This window comes from Mastigoproctus giganteus, chromosome 10 (assembly GCF_048544385.1).
Source record: "Mastigoproctus giganteus isolate SK-2022 chromosome 10, ASM4854438v1, whole genome shotgun sequence".
In the NCBI taxonomy this organism is placed as follows: Eukaryota; Metazoa; Arthropoda; class Arachnida; order Uropygi; family Thelyphonidae; genus Mastigoproctus; species Mastigoproctus giganteus.
Window position 1 is genome coordinate 145000131 of NC_143584.1, and position 17456 is coordinate 145017586.

Sequence of the window (17456 nt, forward strand, 5' to 3'; positions counted from 1 at the left end):
AAGCATGGGATGCATGTTCTCTCTAAGGATGAACCAAAACAGTTAAAAATGAATGCATTTTTAACAATATCAAACCTTTGCTCAAAAGTGAGTAAAATGTCTTCACACAAGTGTTTGAAAAATCTAAACTTATATTGTTATATTTGTAGAAGTTATGTAGTCCTCAAACAAAGACAATATATTATAGAATTTGTAAAAAATTAGTATTATGCTTATTTTAGAGTAAAACTTGGTGACCAAGATAAACAGTAGGCTTCACATAAAGTTTTCCTAACCTGTGTTGAACCATTGAGATTGTGGAACAATGGTAAAAAGAAGGCTATGCCATTTGCAATTCCTATGATTTGGTGGAAGCCTACAAAACACTGTGATGACTGTTGCATTTGCTTAGTTAATGTAGAGGGATACAGTGCAAAGCGTAAGAAGGGCATTGTGTATCCTAATATCCCAGCACCATTACACCAGTCCCACATGGAGATAAATGGCCGATTCCATGCCCTCCACTTATATATGAGAATCTAGCAGCAGAGAGTGATGAAAGTGAAACTTTTGAAGATGAAACTGAAGTCTTCACGTCTGGAGACATGAAGTCAAGTCCAGCCCTCAACTGTTTTCATACGTGAACTGGGTGATCTGGTAAGAGATTTAAATTTACCAAAGGAATCTACAGAACTACTTAATTATAGACCTAAGTCAAAAATTCTTCAAGCACATAGGACTTTTTTCTAATGGTACAGAAACAGAGAATGAGAACTAGTCCCCTACTTTTCTGAGGATGATTCTATGGTTTTTTGGAGTAATATAAATGACTTAATGAACTATTTAGGAATTAATTACAATCCTACACAGTGGAGAATTTTTATTAACTCATCAAAGAGGAGTCTCAAAGGTGTGTTGCTCCACAATGGAAATATATATGGGTCATTTCCAGAGCTCACTCTGTGCATTTCAAAGAATCATATGAGAATTTGAAGAAGTTGTTCACAAATATTAAATATGAAGAACATGGCTGGTTGGTCTGTACTGACTTTAAAGTGATAGGAATGTTACTTGGACAGAAGTCTGGCTATACAAAAAGGAAATCTGGTTATACAAACTGTTTCATCAAACCCAGTTTGTTTCATTAAACTGGGTTTGGTGAAACAGTTTGTGAAAGCTTTACCTCATGAAGGTCCCTGCTTCAACTACCTTTGTACTAAATTCCCAGTGCCTCCATAGCCAAGTGGGCAGGAGCAGCAGTGTTGTAGCACACACACACTTCTTGATTAGACCTGGGTTTGAGCCCATGACCACCAAATACGGAGGATGTGGAAAGGTCAGGGAATGACCACTGCATATCCCCAGAGCAATATGGCCTTAGTTGCTAATGCTCCTAAAAACCAAATAACAACAACTAAATTCCCATCAATCAGCCAAGAGAAGCTAAAACAAAGTATTTTTGTTGGACCTCAAATTTGCAAACTGATGAGACTAAGACTTTGAGAGAACTATGAATAAAAGAGAAAAACAAGCATGGATTAGCTTCATTTTTGTTGTTGGGAACATGTTAGGGAACAGCAAGGATGCAAAATACAAGAATACAGTTAAAATATGTTGGCAATCTTCAAGAAGCTGTGTCAAAGTACATTTTTTACACCCATTGCAACTATTTCCTGGAAAACCTATGAAGTGTTAGTGAAGGACAGGGAGAGAGTTTTCACCAGGATGTTAATGACATGGAGTTGAAGTACTAAAGAGGTGGAATATCAACATGATGGCTGACTATTGCTGGATGCTGAAGAGGGACTGTAAACAGAAGGATCTGCAAGAAAATCAAAGAAAAGAAAATTTGATCTGTCATAGATCAGTTTTTAAAATGAGAGGTGAGTGTTTAGTGGACTTTTTTACACTGCCCTTTTTAATAATGTTTTCAACTTGTATTTAAATAGAAAAGTCTGGTAAAAGTAGCATTTTATTATAACTTTGAGAACACCAATTCTGCCAAAATTAATAAAAATTTGAAAAAATCAAAATTTATTTTGTGATTTTTTAAGAAACTTGACATGTTGGAAATTAACAGGAGTCATTTTTGAAAGCTGAATTAGAAGATGATTCAGAAATATCCTTTTCTGAGAAAACATCAGTGAATATTTTTCAAAATGCAGAGTAGTGTTATTGGACCAAACTTCTATCTGGTATTATAGTTTGAATAAATTTAAGGAAGAATTAAAAATGAGCTAGCATGATTTTTTTTTTTTGCGTTTTTTTTTTCTTGGCTGTTACTGTATAAGTTTTCTTCCTACATGGGCACCTCCGTAGCCAGGTGGGAAGGAGCAACAGTGTGTAGCAACACTTCTTGATTAGACCAGGATTCGAGCCCATCACCACCAAATATGGAGGATGCGGAAAGGTCAGGGAATGACCACCGCATATCCCGGAGCAATATGGACTTAGTTGCTAATGCTCCTAAAAACCAAATAACAACAAGCTTCCTACATCACTTTCCTCTACTGATACTAAAATCTTCCACTAAAAAATTTCAGAATACTTCAAGCCTACAGTTTATGACAAGGTTCTCATAAAAAAAAAATCACTCTTGTCATGCCTGGGCAGAACTGCATATAACCACATTTTGCTCTGAATCTTGACTTTTTTTTTTTTTTTTCCAACATGATTCTGTATTTTTCAAGAAAGTTCTCAGTTTGTGTGTGTTGAAACTCTGGATCTGTTTCACATCTCTTATTAAATATAACCCCAATTTCCTCACAATTGAATCTCCAAATAAAACTCCTGTTGAACCAAGATAGTCTGCTCTTGAATATTCATATTTGAGGCCTGAATTAAGAATGCAGTCCATAGCATATCACTTGAGCCTCTGGTTTTATTTTACTGCATGGCATCAACTCACTTTTATAGTGATGCAGTCTCATCTTTTAATGCACATTAATGCAAGTTTTAATTTTAGATTATCTAGTGCACAATATTCAAAATTAAATTACAATATATTATAGAAACTAAATATACAGTATATTTCCAAAATTAATTTACAAAGTACTAGTTATATAAATTATTATATGAAAGATGACTAGATAATCTTTCAAATATCCTACACTACAAAATTGAAATTTAGACTATGGAACTAGATTAACTAATCATAGATCATTACTTGAAACTGTAAAAAATATTATTTAAACTATACAAATTCCACAGCTACCAACTCTCCAGATTTATATTGATGGATCCATCATGGTTATTGGATTTGATCATGCTTTGTCTCACTGTTTTAATTTAGTTGGTGACACAGAGCTTCTCCATCTTTTTTGCAAAAGCTTACCATTTCTCCATCTTTTTCTTTTCACAAAAACAAAACAAAAAAAAAAAAAAACTATATTAAAAAAATTTGCAAATTCTGCTTATTTTGTTAACAAATTAGCTGTCAGGTCTGCTGTGGTAATCTACACTGCAAAATAGAAACATATGATAATAACATTATTCTGTGTTATGTTGCAACCAGTTCATAGTACTTGCGCACAGGTGCACAGCAAATTTATAGTCTTTCAGTACGCTGCCAAAGAAGTAAGATGGAGAATTTCATAAGCCATATATGCACAATTTTCCACATACTGTAAAATCTGTAAAAAGATAAAAGGTAAACCTTTGCTTTGTGTGCAGTATGTAGATCTTATAAATTAATTTTATATCTTCTCATATTGGTCTGAAATGAGGAACCAGTAAGTATCCAAAAACAACTAAATTTTATATTTTAACGTTGAAAGCACTACTCCTTAAGTGAATAAAATAATTTCATGTGGTACCTCCTAAGTTTGTAAATGTTTTTGTGTGATTATGTTTTCTCTTCAAATGTATTTTGTTAGAAACACGTAATATTCTTTCTAAACTATATCAAAGAAAAAATAAATTTAAAAATAAGTAACTGCTCTAGAGGGTTTACAATTAATTTCCATAAAAAATTTGAATTTAGGAATGATTACAGAATTAAACTTGCTTAGAAAATAAAATTTTCATATAGTATGAAAAGATATTATATGCAGGTATTAAATTACTTGAAGAAAACATTTCACTGTGTAACCTACTAAATACATGTAATGGAGCAAATTTGGAATATTACATTATGTTAAATTTAAGTTTAATTAAAACCACCAGAGATAGTAATATAATACTTAAAAGCTTACATTTCTGAGACTCCATCAACCACAATGGATCAAGAGCACTGATCCACAACACAGAAAAAAATTAGTTTAGTTAAATTTTATCTGATGAAATATTCTAAATTTTCTCCATTAAATAAATACATTTGTTTATAGAGAAGCTTTTCTTCAAGTAAGTACAACAGTGGCCTTATGTTTAAGTCTGCTTTTTCCAGACCTACTTCTTGTGGATTAGAACGCCAGTAATCAGAAAAAAGTCTAACATGGCTTCTCTTATACCTGGAAAAACTTTCAAATTTTACACTGATTTAGTGGTTTTTCACTAAATGTTTTTAAATAGCTAGTAAAGGAAGTGAAGTTTTCTCAGTAAATTAGTGGTATATTCTGATAAAGTTTCATTTTATTTTATTAATTTCATTTTACAAATTTTCGCATTCTTTGGATGCCTAACCAGCAGAACAGACAAGGTATTTCAGCAAGCATATAATGTCTATTTGCTGGCGATTTCCAGAATCCTTCAAAACTTAGAATGCAGTGCAGTGTACAAAATAAGCATTTGAATTCCTCTCTTTATATATTTTCAATGCTATAATTTAATAAAAATATCTTGTTAATTATTTTTTTATTGTGATATTGATTTATTTTTCTGGTAATCATTAGCATCCTGAAGATCAAGTTGTTGAAGTTTTAAGAGATTCATCAGTGAAGAAAAAAAATATGGTTAGCGAAATTATATCAGAAGATGGAAACAAAGTTACATGGAATTGCCATTACCACAAGTCTGGGTTAGTATATAATTAATTGGCTGAGTATAGCAATATTTCTATAATCTCTATAGTTTCAAATTATTTTCTCTATTTTTCTTTATTGATTTTACAGTGTGTGTGTGTGTGTATGTGTGTGTGTGTGTGATACAAGTATTTAAATTTAATAGTACAATAAACTCGAGCTACCAATTAAAACACATCAGAAACAAGATGGCATCTGCTGAATTAGACTTTTTTGTCTATACTGAACTTGGTAACATACTGCCTCTGTTTGATGGTATTTTCTACCATTTAAAATATAATCACACTAAAGCAGAATGCTAAGGAGCCAGGGCTTCATCATCATCACCCTCCAGCCTGCTGAGCACATGTTCAACATCAGTAGGGAGTCATCTGAAACTCAAGTGAGTAAGCAAGGGTACTCATGAATCTTCAGACTGAAACATACAGAAAAATTTCAAGCTCTTCTGTTCCACACATTAAGAATATTAAAATATAGTATTACATTTAATTTTTTTTATTCCATTGTATAGCAGTTTTTCATAATATTCTAGCAACTTTGTGACTCTTTGCATTTCTTTTGAGTTTACCGGACATTCAGATTTAGCAGAAAGGCCTTATCCAAGAGGAAGAATGGGATTTTTCCTTTTTCTCAGATTATTCACCTGAGGGGGCATAAATTCAAATTGAGGAAAGACAATTGTAGAATAGATGTGCAGAAATTCACCTTTAGCCAGCAGGCAAACTTCCATCTGTCGTAGTGGAAGTCAGCAACTTAAATAAGTTCAAGGCAGAACTAGACAAATGTTTGGAGTGAATGGATGCCTAACCAGCAGAACCAGCAGTGAAATGGGAAGGTGTTTTTTTTTTTTTGGCTGATGCTACATGAACTTGCTTTCTTGCATCATATTCCCTACTAATGCTAATGCCAATCCTCACATAATCCAGTGAATAGAGGTTTTCTTGTATTAAATTTAAGTTAATTAAATTGTGCTCATTTTGTCTGCTGAATACTGGGTATTTCAGAAATCTCCTTATGAAGAATAATTGTTTTTATATTTGGATATAGCGATTTTGAAGTGGTTTTATTAAGTAGAGTGCAATGGTGAGTTAGCTATCTGACGGTTTTGTATAAATACATTCTGTTTGGTGTTAATTTTTTTTTATATTTTAAATCATTATGTGATGAATATGAATTAAAATCCCAATGCAGTGGCTTCTTATTTTACATGAGGGTTATGTTCCAGAACATTTCTCGCAATTTAAATTCACACATAATGTAAATAATCACCAAAAATTGCAATAATAGGCCTATGAGAGTAACTCTCGCATCTAGCTAAGTTACCCCTACTGGTACATACCATTTGTTTTCTTTGGATGAAAGACTGGGCACTCTAAAGAAAATGATGCGCATCCAACAAGATTCATTCATCTTTATTGATTTACTTTTTTTTGTTCTACCATAACTTTACATTGCACTTTAAGAGTTCGGTTCAAGATTATAATCTTCATCTATAAGATTTAATGCTTTTGATATTCCTTTCACTGTCAGGCTCCATTCTTGTTTAACCTCTGGGCTTTTGCTCAGTGCTGCTGCTTCCTCCTCTTGAATGCGATGCAGCTCCAGAGCAAACAGATCTTCATTTGACAATTCTTGATGATGCAAATCGGTTAAATCATTGACATCAGTTGCCCCTGTTTCAATGAACCTTATCTTTTTAATGAGTTTCATGCATTTGTCTTTGTGCATAATCTTAATCGGTATCAGAACCTTTGAAAAGTTACTAAGATCTGGACATAACTCATTCCATCGAAGGCTCGCCAATATTGCTGCTTACTCATCTGTTTATGGTTGATCTTGTCAATTATCAGCCAGAATTCTTTAAATACTGAGTCTTGTTGGTCCATAGGCTGGAGTATTGAGGTTGTATTTGCTGTGGGGGGGGGGGGAAATAACAAACATCAGAAATATTGAGTGGATGGCTTATGGCATTATCAAGAATAAGTAATATGTTGAATGGAATTCCTTCTGTCTTGCTGCACTTCCAATTTTTTTTTTTTTTTTTTTTTTATGAGAACCCCAAACACGAGAGGTATTACAACCTATAGTACTTAGTACCATGCTTGGGTTGGAGGTTGAGAAAATGAAAGAAGATATTTGTTGACATTGGACTTGAACTTTTGTAGATTGTAATTTTCGGGAAATACGTATGAAGGAAGGTTGTTCCAGAAAGCGGCAGTTGAATGAATAAATGAGGAAGATGAAAAGATGGTTCTGTGGGTTTGAAGTTGGACAATAAATGGATGTTGGCTGGTGGCAGCACGCGTTCGGACTGTTTTGAAAGAGAGAGCGGGAATTATAGAAGCCAATTCATAAGAACAGTGCTCATGGAAGTATCTGTAGAAGAGGCATGCATGAGAAAGCGAGTGGAGAGACTCTGTTAGAGATGAATTATTAATTAACCTAACAGCCCTCTTCTGAATGGAATCAAGAAGCCTGAGAGAGGTTTTGGGGTCACCCCCCCAGATGTGAGAACAATATTCCATGGCAGGGCGGATTTGCGATTTATACAGAGTGAGCAGCTGTTTGGAAGAAAAGTAACGCCGAGAGCGAAAGGAAAGAGAAAACCAAGTTTTTTAGATGCAGAGGAAGCAATATTTGTAATGTGCTTGTACCAAGAGAGATTAGAAGTCAGGGTAAAAGAGATATATCATTTTGCCTAGAAATCAGAGTGTCACTAAAGATAAGCATAGGAGCAGAAGAATCCTTTTTAGCATTAATATTAGCATTAGTAGAGGCATTTGATGCAAGAAAGCAAGCTTATGCAGCATCAGCCAAAAAAAAAAAAAAAAAAACCCACTTCCACTTCATCCCTCTGTTCGTTCAAAATACCTGTCCAGCTGAGCCTTAAACTTATTTAGGCTATCAACCTCCACCACAAGGGATGGGAGTCTGTTCCACCAACCAACCACCCACTGGCTAAAGGCAAATTTCCGCACATCTGTCCTACATCTGTCTTTCCTCAATTTGAATTTATGCCCTCTCAGGTGATTTTTCTGAGCTAGAGGAAGAATCCCATCAGCATTGAGCATGCTTAAACCATTCAAGGTTTATACACCTCTATCAGATCACCTCGCTGGTGACTAGTCTCCAGACACTGTAATTTGCAAACTTTAAGCCTTTCTTCGTAAGAGCACCCCTTTGTTCCATTCACTAATCTTGTTGCCCTTCTCTGTACTCGTTCCAGCAGCTCTACATCCTTCTTGAAATGAGGCCTCCAGACCTGTATACAGTACTCTAGGTGTGGCCTGACCATTGCCTTATACAATGGAATAATCACCTCCTTATCCCTGCTGGAAAAATTCCTGTATATCATTGACAATACTCCCTGAGCTACTCTTGCAGCCTGTCTGCACTGCTCAGAGAACTTCATATCTGCCTGCACAACCACCCCCAAGTCCCTTTCATTCTCTACCACTGTCAGTGTAGTACCACAGAGTTGATACGTTGCTCTGGGGTTGCTGTTTCCCATGTGTAGTACTTTACATTTGTCAATGTTAAACTTCATTTGCCACCACTCAGCCCATCTGCTCAACCTTTCCAGATCCTGTTGCAGCAGCATAGTGTCAGTAGTGTCCTTGACAACCCTGCCAACCTTTGTATCGTCTGCAAACTTGGACATTAAGCTTGATATACCATCATCAATATCATTTATAAATACAGAAAACAATAATGGACCCAACACTGAGCCCTGAGGGACTCCACTAATAACATTAGTCCACGATGAGCAGTGTCCATTGATTACCACTCTCTGTCTTCTCCCCCTCAACCACCCCTTTATCCATAGCAGCAATTTGCCTCCAATGTCACACTGCTCCAATTTGTGTAGCAGTCTTCCATGTGCAACAGTATCAAAAGCTTTTCTAAGATCCAAGTATATAATATCAAAGTTATTCCCTGCATCCAGTTCTTTTGTGACTGCATCATAGTATCCAATCAAGTTGGTCAGGCAAGAATTCCCCGTAACAAAACCATGCTGTGTCTGAGCTATAACTGAAGTCTTGTCTAAATGATCCTGCAGTGCTTCTTTAACCAGTGACTCCATTAATTTTCCTGGAACAGAAGGTAAGCTCACAGGTCTATAATTATTGTGTCAGCCTTTGATCCTCCTTTGTGAATTGGGGTCACATTTGCACATTTCCAGTCTATGGGTACCTCCCCTGAGTCCAAGGAAGCTCTCATAATTATAGCTAAGGGTTTGCTTACTTCCTTTGCTGCCTCCTTTAATATAACTGGATAGATCCCATCCACCCCGGGTGCCTTTCTTGTGTTTATCTTCAACAGTTTCTCCTCCACTTTACTCCCAGTTATTTCAAGATTCTGTAGCTTACTGCTAGAGTTGAATACACCACTGGCATTCCCCTTGCTGAATAACTCCTCATGTGTGAATGTCGATGCAAAATATTCATTTAGTTTGTTAGCTACCTGAGCAGGATCATCAACAGTTGACCCATCAATATCAAGTGGACCAATCTGATTCATCCCCTTCCTTCTAGAGTTTACATAAGTAAAGAACTCTTTGCTGTTTTTCTTTGCATCCCTTGCCAAAGATTTCTCGTAATCTGCCTTCGCCTGCCTAACCTCCTTTGTAACTTGGTTGCATATCAACTTGTATCTATCATAGGCTTCTGTGTCATGTGTTAATTTGTAAGTATCCCATGCATTTTTCTTCTCTGCCATATGCCTCATTAGTTCATCTGACATCCATTTTGGCCTAACCCTTGAACAATATTTCTTAGTTGGTATGTAAAGCCTAGTAGCTTCCGAGATTAATTCTTTGAATGCTTCCCATTTTGAATTTGCTGTTGGTAACATCATCAGTTGGACCGACTGTATAGAATTTAAATACTGTCTCAGTCCATCGTAGTCGCCTTTACGGAAGCAATAACCCTTCCCTTTACCCCTAATGGTAGTTACCTCTTTGAGTAAATCCCACTTCAGCACCCTGTGATCACTGCCACCTAGTGGTTCATTTATCTGCAGATTCTTAATGCATGAAGAATCACTGCTGATAATCAAATCAAGAGTATTACTCCTTCTAGTTGTCTCCCGAACATGCTGATGTAGAAAACAATCATCCAATAAATCCGCAAAAGCCCTGTTAGTGTGTGAGTAACCAGCCCCCAAATTCCAGTCAATATCTGGGAAATTAAAATCTTCCATTATAAGACTCTCTGATTTACTGGCCCACTCTATTTCCCTGTACAGTTCCTTATTATACTCATCAGAGTCATTAGGCCTATAGCACACTCCTACTCTCAATTTTGATCTCCCAATGCTTATGTCACACCAAACTGACTTAACACTGCACTGTCCAGCAATGTCGACTGGCTTCACTTCCTTGGTTTTTATGTGTTTCTTAACTAATAGCATAACCCCTCCTCCCTTCCTATCTTGTCTATCCTTTCTGTAGATGTTGTACTCCCCAAATTGCAGTTCTGCATCCCTTATATCTGTGTGACACCACGTCTCTGATATCCCAACAATATCTGCCTTTGATGTTTTGAGCAATACCTCAAATTCATCAAATTTATTTACTAAACTCCTAGCATTGGTGTACACGCAAGTATACCTGCACCTGTTTCTATTCTTAGCTACCCTAACACAACCCATGTGTTCACTTGTACCGCAATGGCTCCCAGCAGTCTCTGAAATACCATGCAACTTGTTTTTCAGGTTTCTGCTCATTCTAATAGAAGCAGTGCAAGAATCTCTTTCACCTCTGCCAGTGGCTACTGTCAATCTATTGGTCTTTGTCTCCCCCCAAGCTAGCAGTTTTCCGACCCACCTAACACTGCCTCTATAGCATCAGCAAATATTCTTGCACCCTTTCTATTTAAGTGTATCCCATCCCTGTAGAAGCAATCTCTCCTGTTAACAAGTACAGTCCAGGCTGAAAAAAATTCTACCCCTTGAGCCTTGCACAATCTTTCCAGGGCCGAATTGATCGACAATGCTCTCATCATATACTCCCTCCTATCGTGTTTGGGCACAATTGCAGACACTTTCAAATTCAACCCTAATTCTCGGCTTTTGTTCAACAGTGACCTGTACTTGTTAAGTAATTCTGCCGGTCTCCTACTCTTAATATTGTTAGTGCCAACGTGTACAACTATATCACCTTTTGTGCCCTTAAAAGATGATATTCGCTCTACAACGTCATCAACCTTTGCCCCTGGCAGACATACCCTGGTCCTGTTCCACCTATCTTTTTTACAAAGCATGTTCCCCATTTCCCTGACAATAGAGTCACCAACAACTACTAGTTCCTTCGGGACCAGCGCATTCTGCCTTGGGGGTTGTCTCTGTGTCACGCAATGCCCAAGTGCAAGCTCTGGCGTTGATGTGCGCAGCTGAGAGCTTGATGGGCCCCTCAATTTAGTTTCTTCGAGGGCATCCACCCTGTCCTTCAAGCTCTCATATAGGCCCACAAGAACGCCGAGTTGTTGCCTGATATCGATACACTCCTTGCATCGTGCACACACAAAGACATCCCCCTTGGCAGTATCATGTCCCGTACCCGATTGCTCTGCAAACATCAAGCAAACAGTGCATTTTATAAGGCTGTGAGTCAGAGGAGAACTGCCCCCCTCAGTTCTGCTCTGAGCCACAGCACTTCCATTAGCTTGAGCCTTTTGCTTTGCTGCTCTGGTCTGTGTCATGATTCTATTAATTTATTAATTATAATTATGTTATTAATTATGTTAAATATAATTAATTATATTACGTTTGTAATCTAAGTCGTTATATGTATTTATTTAAACGTACAATTTAACTGCTAACGAAGTTCAACTAACGCTATCTAGTACGGTAAATAACTGTCGTATCACAGAGGCGGGAAAATTACGAACGTAGCGGAGTTGAAACACGTGGAAACCTTTACCGATACTTTTATGCAATTAGAAGGCCAAGTAAAGAATAAATACACCAAATTAATCAGAAAGTCACAAAATAATGTTATACTACTAAATTTAAATCAAAAGTTTTAGAAAAACAATAATTTCAAATCAATAAATAAGAAAAATCCACTTAGCGGCTTTGAACACGACCGTCTCTAGTAGCCTCGTCAGCAGACTCTAAACTCAACTCGACTTTTTGCGAGATATAAGACAAGACTGAGTTTTAGAAGGGTTGAAATCAACTAAGTTGTCTTTGCCCCACTGGAGAATTACCTGAAGATCGGCATTTAAGGAATTAGTAGCAGATTTTCAAGATGTTGAAGCTGATTGAACAGGACAAGGTTTCATAAAATGGAAAGTGGAATGCAATGTGCTATCATCGGCAAAACTATGGATAGGATTTCCAGTCAATGGAAGAAGGTCATTAATATACAAGAGGAAAAGAGTGGGGGAAAGAACTGAACCTTGGGGGACACCGGCATTAGTGGAGAAGTTAGAAGACAGAGAGCCATCTACCATCACCCTCAGTGAGCGATCAGAGACAAAACTGGATAACCAATTACTAAAAACAGTTGGCAAACCATAAGATGGAAGCTTGTTTAGAAGACCTTTATGCCAAACACGATCAAAAGCCTTTGAGATGTCAAGAGCAACTACTTGTGTTTCACCGAACCTTTCCATTGAATTAGTCCATAAATGGGTAACATAAGCCAGAATATCACCAGTTGGTCGACACTGACGGAATCCATACTGGCAATCGTTGATCAGACGGAAGGATTCTAGGTAGTTTAAGAGTTGGCGGTTAATTGATTTCTCCATTACTTTAGAAAGAGTAGAAGTAATTGCAATGGGACGATAATTGGATGGGAGGGATTTGTCACCCTTTTGAGGAACTGGCTGGATATGAACAAATTTCCAAGCAGAAGGAAAAACACCTTTGGAATAAGAAAGTGAAAAAAGGCGGCAAAGAATAGGAGTAAGTTCAGGAGCACAAGTTTTGAGAACAAGTGGAGAAATACCATCAGGACCTGGAGCTTTCTTAGCATCAAGATTCATCAAAGTCCTTCTGATATCCTTTTGACGGAAGACCACAGGAGGCATTGAATGGAGCGTGTTGGGAATGGTGGGAGGTGTTTTACCAAGATCATTAATACATGAGCTGAAAGAAAAATGGGATGCTAGCAGGTCAGCTTTATCCTTGGCTGAATTGACAACAGAACCATTTGGTTTGGACAGAGGTTGGAGCAGAGATGGGCAAAAGTTGTGGCCAATAGCTTTGGCAAGAGACCAGAATGCTCGGCTACCATTAGGGCAAGAAGCAAGTTTTCTAAAAACTCTTGGCCTGTGCAAACTCTAATTTGGACTGATTAATAACTGCTTTACAATTGTTGCAAGCTTTGGTGTAGGCAGAAAATGAAACTGAAGAATTAGAAACAAGCCAATTATGATATGCAACATTCTTCTCTTGAACAGCCTTAGCACATTTATTGGAAAACCAAGGTTTAGATAAAGGACGAGATTTTAAAGTGGAGTGTGGGATAAAGGATTCCATTCCTGCAAGAATAATTTCTCTGACACGATCTGAGCAAGTGTTGACATCAGAAGTTTTGAAACAGTAATCCGACCAAGGAAAAGAAGAAAAGAAGTCTCGCAGGTCATCCCATTTTGCATTCTTGTAATGCCAAACAACACGAGGTTGGGAATAGCCATGAGAGAAAGGTTCCAGTGGCGAAGAGACAATCACCAAATTGTGATCTGTAGTGCTTAAAGGACCTCTCACTCCAACCGTGTACTTAGAAGAGTTGTTTGTGAGAAAAAGATCAAGTGTATTGGCTGTATGATTAGGATTGTCCGGTATTCTTGTAGGTAAATGAACAATCTGTGCTAGGTCATTAGTAATTGCAAAAGCCTCAGCATCTCGACCTGCTGGGTCAGTGTGACTAGAAAACGGAAGCCAGCTGGAGTTGTGAACATTAAAATCACCAAGGAAAATTACCTCACTGTTAGCAAAGTTGGACTGGAGAATGTCGAATTGCAAAGAGAGGAAGTCAAAGAGCTCCAAGTGATTAGTGGAGTTGGGAGAACGGTAGAGACAACAGATGAATTTGACACAATGAGGTAGAGAGATTTTAAGCCAGAGAAGATCAAAGAGAGGAGATTACAAATTGCCAAGTCTCTGACAGGGAATATCAGAATGGACACATGCACAAGTAACACCTTTCAGGCGAAAGGAATCATACAGCGAATAATTTGGGCATCTGAGATGAGCAGTAGTTGAATCAACCGCTAACTGCGATTCTGTCAGAAAAAGTACATGGGGTTTGGCAGACTGCAAGTGGAAATGGACATCGTTGAGATTAGAATTGAGACCACGTATATTTGTGAAATGAATTAGGAAGTGCTTGGGAGGTTTAGATCTTTTCGCAGATAAGCTTGCTCTATTAGTTTGACAATTCATGGTGTATTCAATAGTAAGAAAAAGTGGGTGGGACTTGCTGTATGAAGTAATGAAATTTTTGGATATGGCGTACACGTAGTAAAAATATACCCAGATCCTTGACATAACGTGGCCTCGACAATGCTCCCCGCTACACACTACTCGGACTCTCTCCAGTCACTATCTGGCAGAGTAGTGGTAGCAAGATTATACACTAGCTGATCCAGAAGCCTCCTAGAGAGTTACCAATAGGTTCGGTCCGGTGTACTAACTAGCGGCCGGCCTGCGAACACTGTTTTAGAGCTGTACCCTCGAAATGTAAGGAATATTGGATCTCGCCACGACATTCATCATAACCTCAAAAGTCATCAATCGTACTGCATGATGGAAGAGACAGGGAAGGGTTGACCAGAATTTAGCTCTCGAGACTAAACATGTGTTCCACCACTTCAAGCCTCCAATGAGCAAAGTGGTGGTATTTCACCGGTTGATGAGAGTCATCTACCACCTAGTACTGCCTGGTAACATATAGGGGCGGCGTTCCTCCATGTGGTGTGGGTGCCAGACCTCGACCCCTGCTTATGTTGGTTCACACCTGGGTGGTCACCCACCAAGTACTTGTGCATGGAGGTTATACCCAGGATTACTAACAGTCCCAACATCGTGAAGGTGCAAGCAATGGATTTTGGCTGTCACAGACCTCGCTGAAATTGGGTCTACTTGACTTTGGACTTCGCCTAAATTGGGTCCACTTGACTTGAGTGTCACCCGAATATCAGTTCCATCAGCGTTTTAGACTCCCAGGTAGCAAGTACAGCTTGTCTGGCTTATCTGAGAGATTATCTGTGACAACCTCAAGGACTCAATTCTGGTCGTAACTAAAATCCAAGATAATTTCTGAAAATAACAGCAGTTAACCACCCTTTAGGGTTTGAGTACCAGTACACAGGAATACACAACCTGTTATAACCTTTTTTTTTTTTTTTTTTTTGTTAGTTATTGGCGCATCGGCTTCTGTGGTTATAATGCACCTCCCAAGGTTTTTGCAGTACTCTGATCAAAGCCTGAGGCGGGATTCGGACCTGCAACCTTTGGGTTGCCAGGCAGGCACTTTACCCACCTAGCTAGCCCGGTCGGCATTATAACCTTTAAGGGCACGAGGGTTTTGATAGTGGTAAATGCACACAGATTTCAGTTTATGATCCTCCATATTATTATCGCTCATTGGTGAAGACAGGATATTAGAGCTGGAAAAGGAATTAGAAAATGTGAATTGGAATATAGTAGTAGTAGTAGTAGTAGTGGCATGTGATGTAAGAAAGCATCACAGGCCACTGACTGCAAGAAGAAGAAGAAATTTGCATTACCATTAGCATTAGTAGAGGCATTTGATGCAAGAAAGCAAGCTTATGCAGCATCAGCCAAAAAAAAAAAAAAAAAATCCACTTCCACTTCACCCCTCTGTTCGTTCAAAATACCTGTCCAGCTGAGCCTTAAACTTATTTAGGCTATCAACTTCCACGACAAGGGATGGAAGTCTGTTCCACCAACCAACCACCCGCTGGCTAAAGGCAAATTTCCGCACGTCTATCCTACATCTGTCTTTCCTCAATTTGAATTTACGCCCTCTCAGGTGATTATTCTGAGCGAGAGGAAGAATCCCATCAGCATTGAGCATGCTCAAACCATTCAAGGCTTTATACACCTCTATCAGATCACCTCGCTGGTGCCTAGTCTCCAGACACTGTAATTTGCAAAACATAAGCCTTTCTTCGTAAGAGCACCCCTTTGTTCCATTCACTAATCTTGTTGCCCTTCTCTGTACTTGTTCCAGCAGCTCTACATCCTTCTCGAAATCAGGCCTCCAGACCTTTATACAGTACTCAAGGTGTGGCCTGACCAATGCCTTATACAAGGGAATAATCACCTCCTTATCCCTGCTAGAAAAATTCCTATATATCATTGCCAATACACCATGAGCTACTCTTGCAGCCCATCTGCACTGCTCAGAGAACTTCATATCTGCCTGCACAACCACCCCCAGGTCCCTTTCATTCTCTACCACTGTCAGTGTAGTACCACAGAGTTGATACGTTGCTCTGTGATTGAATCACTTATAAGTTTATTAAGTGGAAATCTGCTCTACACCAAAGGAAACAGTGAAAGGAGCGAAGGTGGAATTGGCTTTCTGGTCCATAAAGATATAAAAAAACAACATTTTAGAATTCAAAAGTATATCACTAAGGGTGTCAAGACTACTACTCAGGATTTCTAGGAGGTACAAGCTAAAGGTTATAATGATTTATGCACCAACATCAAGCCATGATGATAGAGAGGTTGAAGAAATGTACGCAGAAATTGAGAGTCTTCTAGACGAGCAGAAAACCCACTACACTATCATTATGGGGGACTTCAATGCTAAGGTTGGAAAGAGACAAAACAGTGCAGAAAGGGGAATTATAGGAAATTTTGGAATTGGTGAATGACTTGTGGAATTTGTAAAATATCAAGGATTATCAGTAATGAACACTTTTTTTTTTCAAGAAGAGGGTGAACGGAAATTTTACATGGAAGAGCCCAAATGGATTAACAACTAATGAAATCGACTTCATCCTCACTAACAGAAGATATATCATGAATGATGTTACCGTCCTGAACAAGGTGAATGTTGGAAATGATCACAGAATGGTAAGATGCACACTTGATATAGACGTAAGAAAAGAAAGGAAAAAACTGACTCGAGTAAATAACACGAAGGTCTTTGAGATAACAGAAGAGGAGAAAAAGCAGTATGTGCCGGAACTTAAGAACAAGTTTGAGCTTCTGCAGACTGCTCAAGACAAAGATATCGACAAGGAATATTACAACTTTCTGAAAGTGATAAAGCCCAAGAAACCTACAAGTAAAAAGAAATCCAAAGAAGAAAAAATTAAGTCAAGAAACACTTGTCATGATGAACTGAAGACGACAAATGAAAAGCAAGATAAACACTGACAAGGAGAAAATTGAGTATACCGAGTTAGGCAAAGCCATTAGAAAGAGACTCAGAGAGGACATAAGACATAAGAAGATTTAACATAAGAAAAGTAGAACAAGCATTAAGGGAAAAGAAAGGACTTAAATCAGCAGCCATGAGCAGTAATA

At 38.0% G+C, this 17456-nt stretch overlaps 1 protein-coding gene across 1 annotated transcript in view; it reads left to right on the forward strand.

The window, feature by feature from the left end:
* The window catches only part of LOC150079336 (uncharacterized), a 283854-nt gene that overhangs the window by 60733 nt on the left and 205665 nt on the right, over window positions 1–17456 (forward strand). Inside the window, exon 6 of the mRNA XM_090383035.1 lies at window positions 4809–4933. Within this exon, the coding sequence (XP_090239161.1) occupies window positions 4809–4933 (125 nt within the window). The remainder of the gene's footprint in view (window positions 1–4808; window positions 4934–17456) is intronic.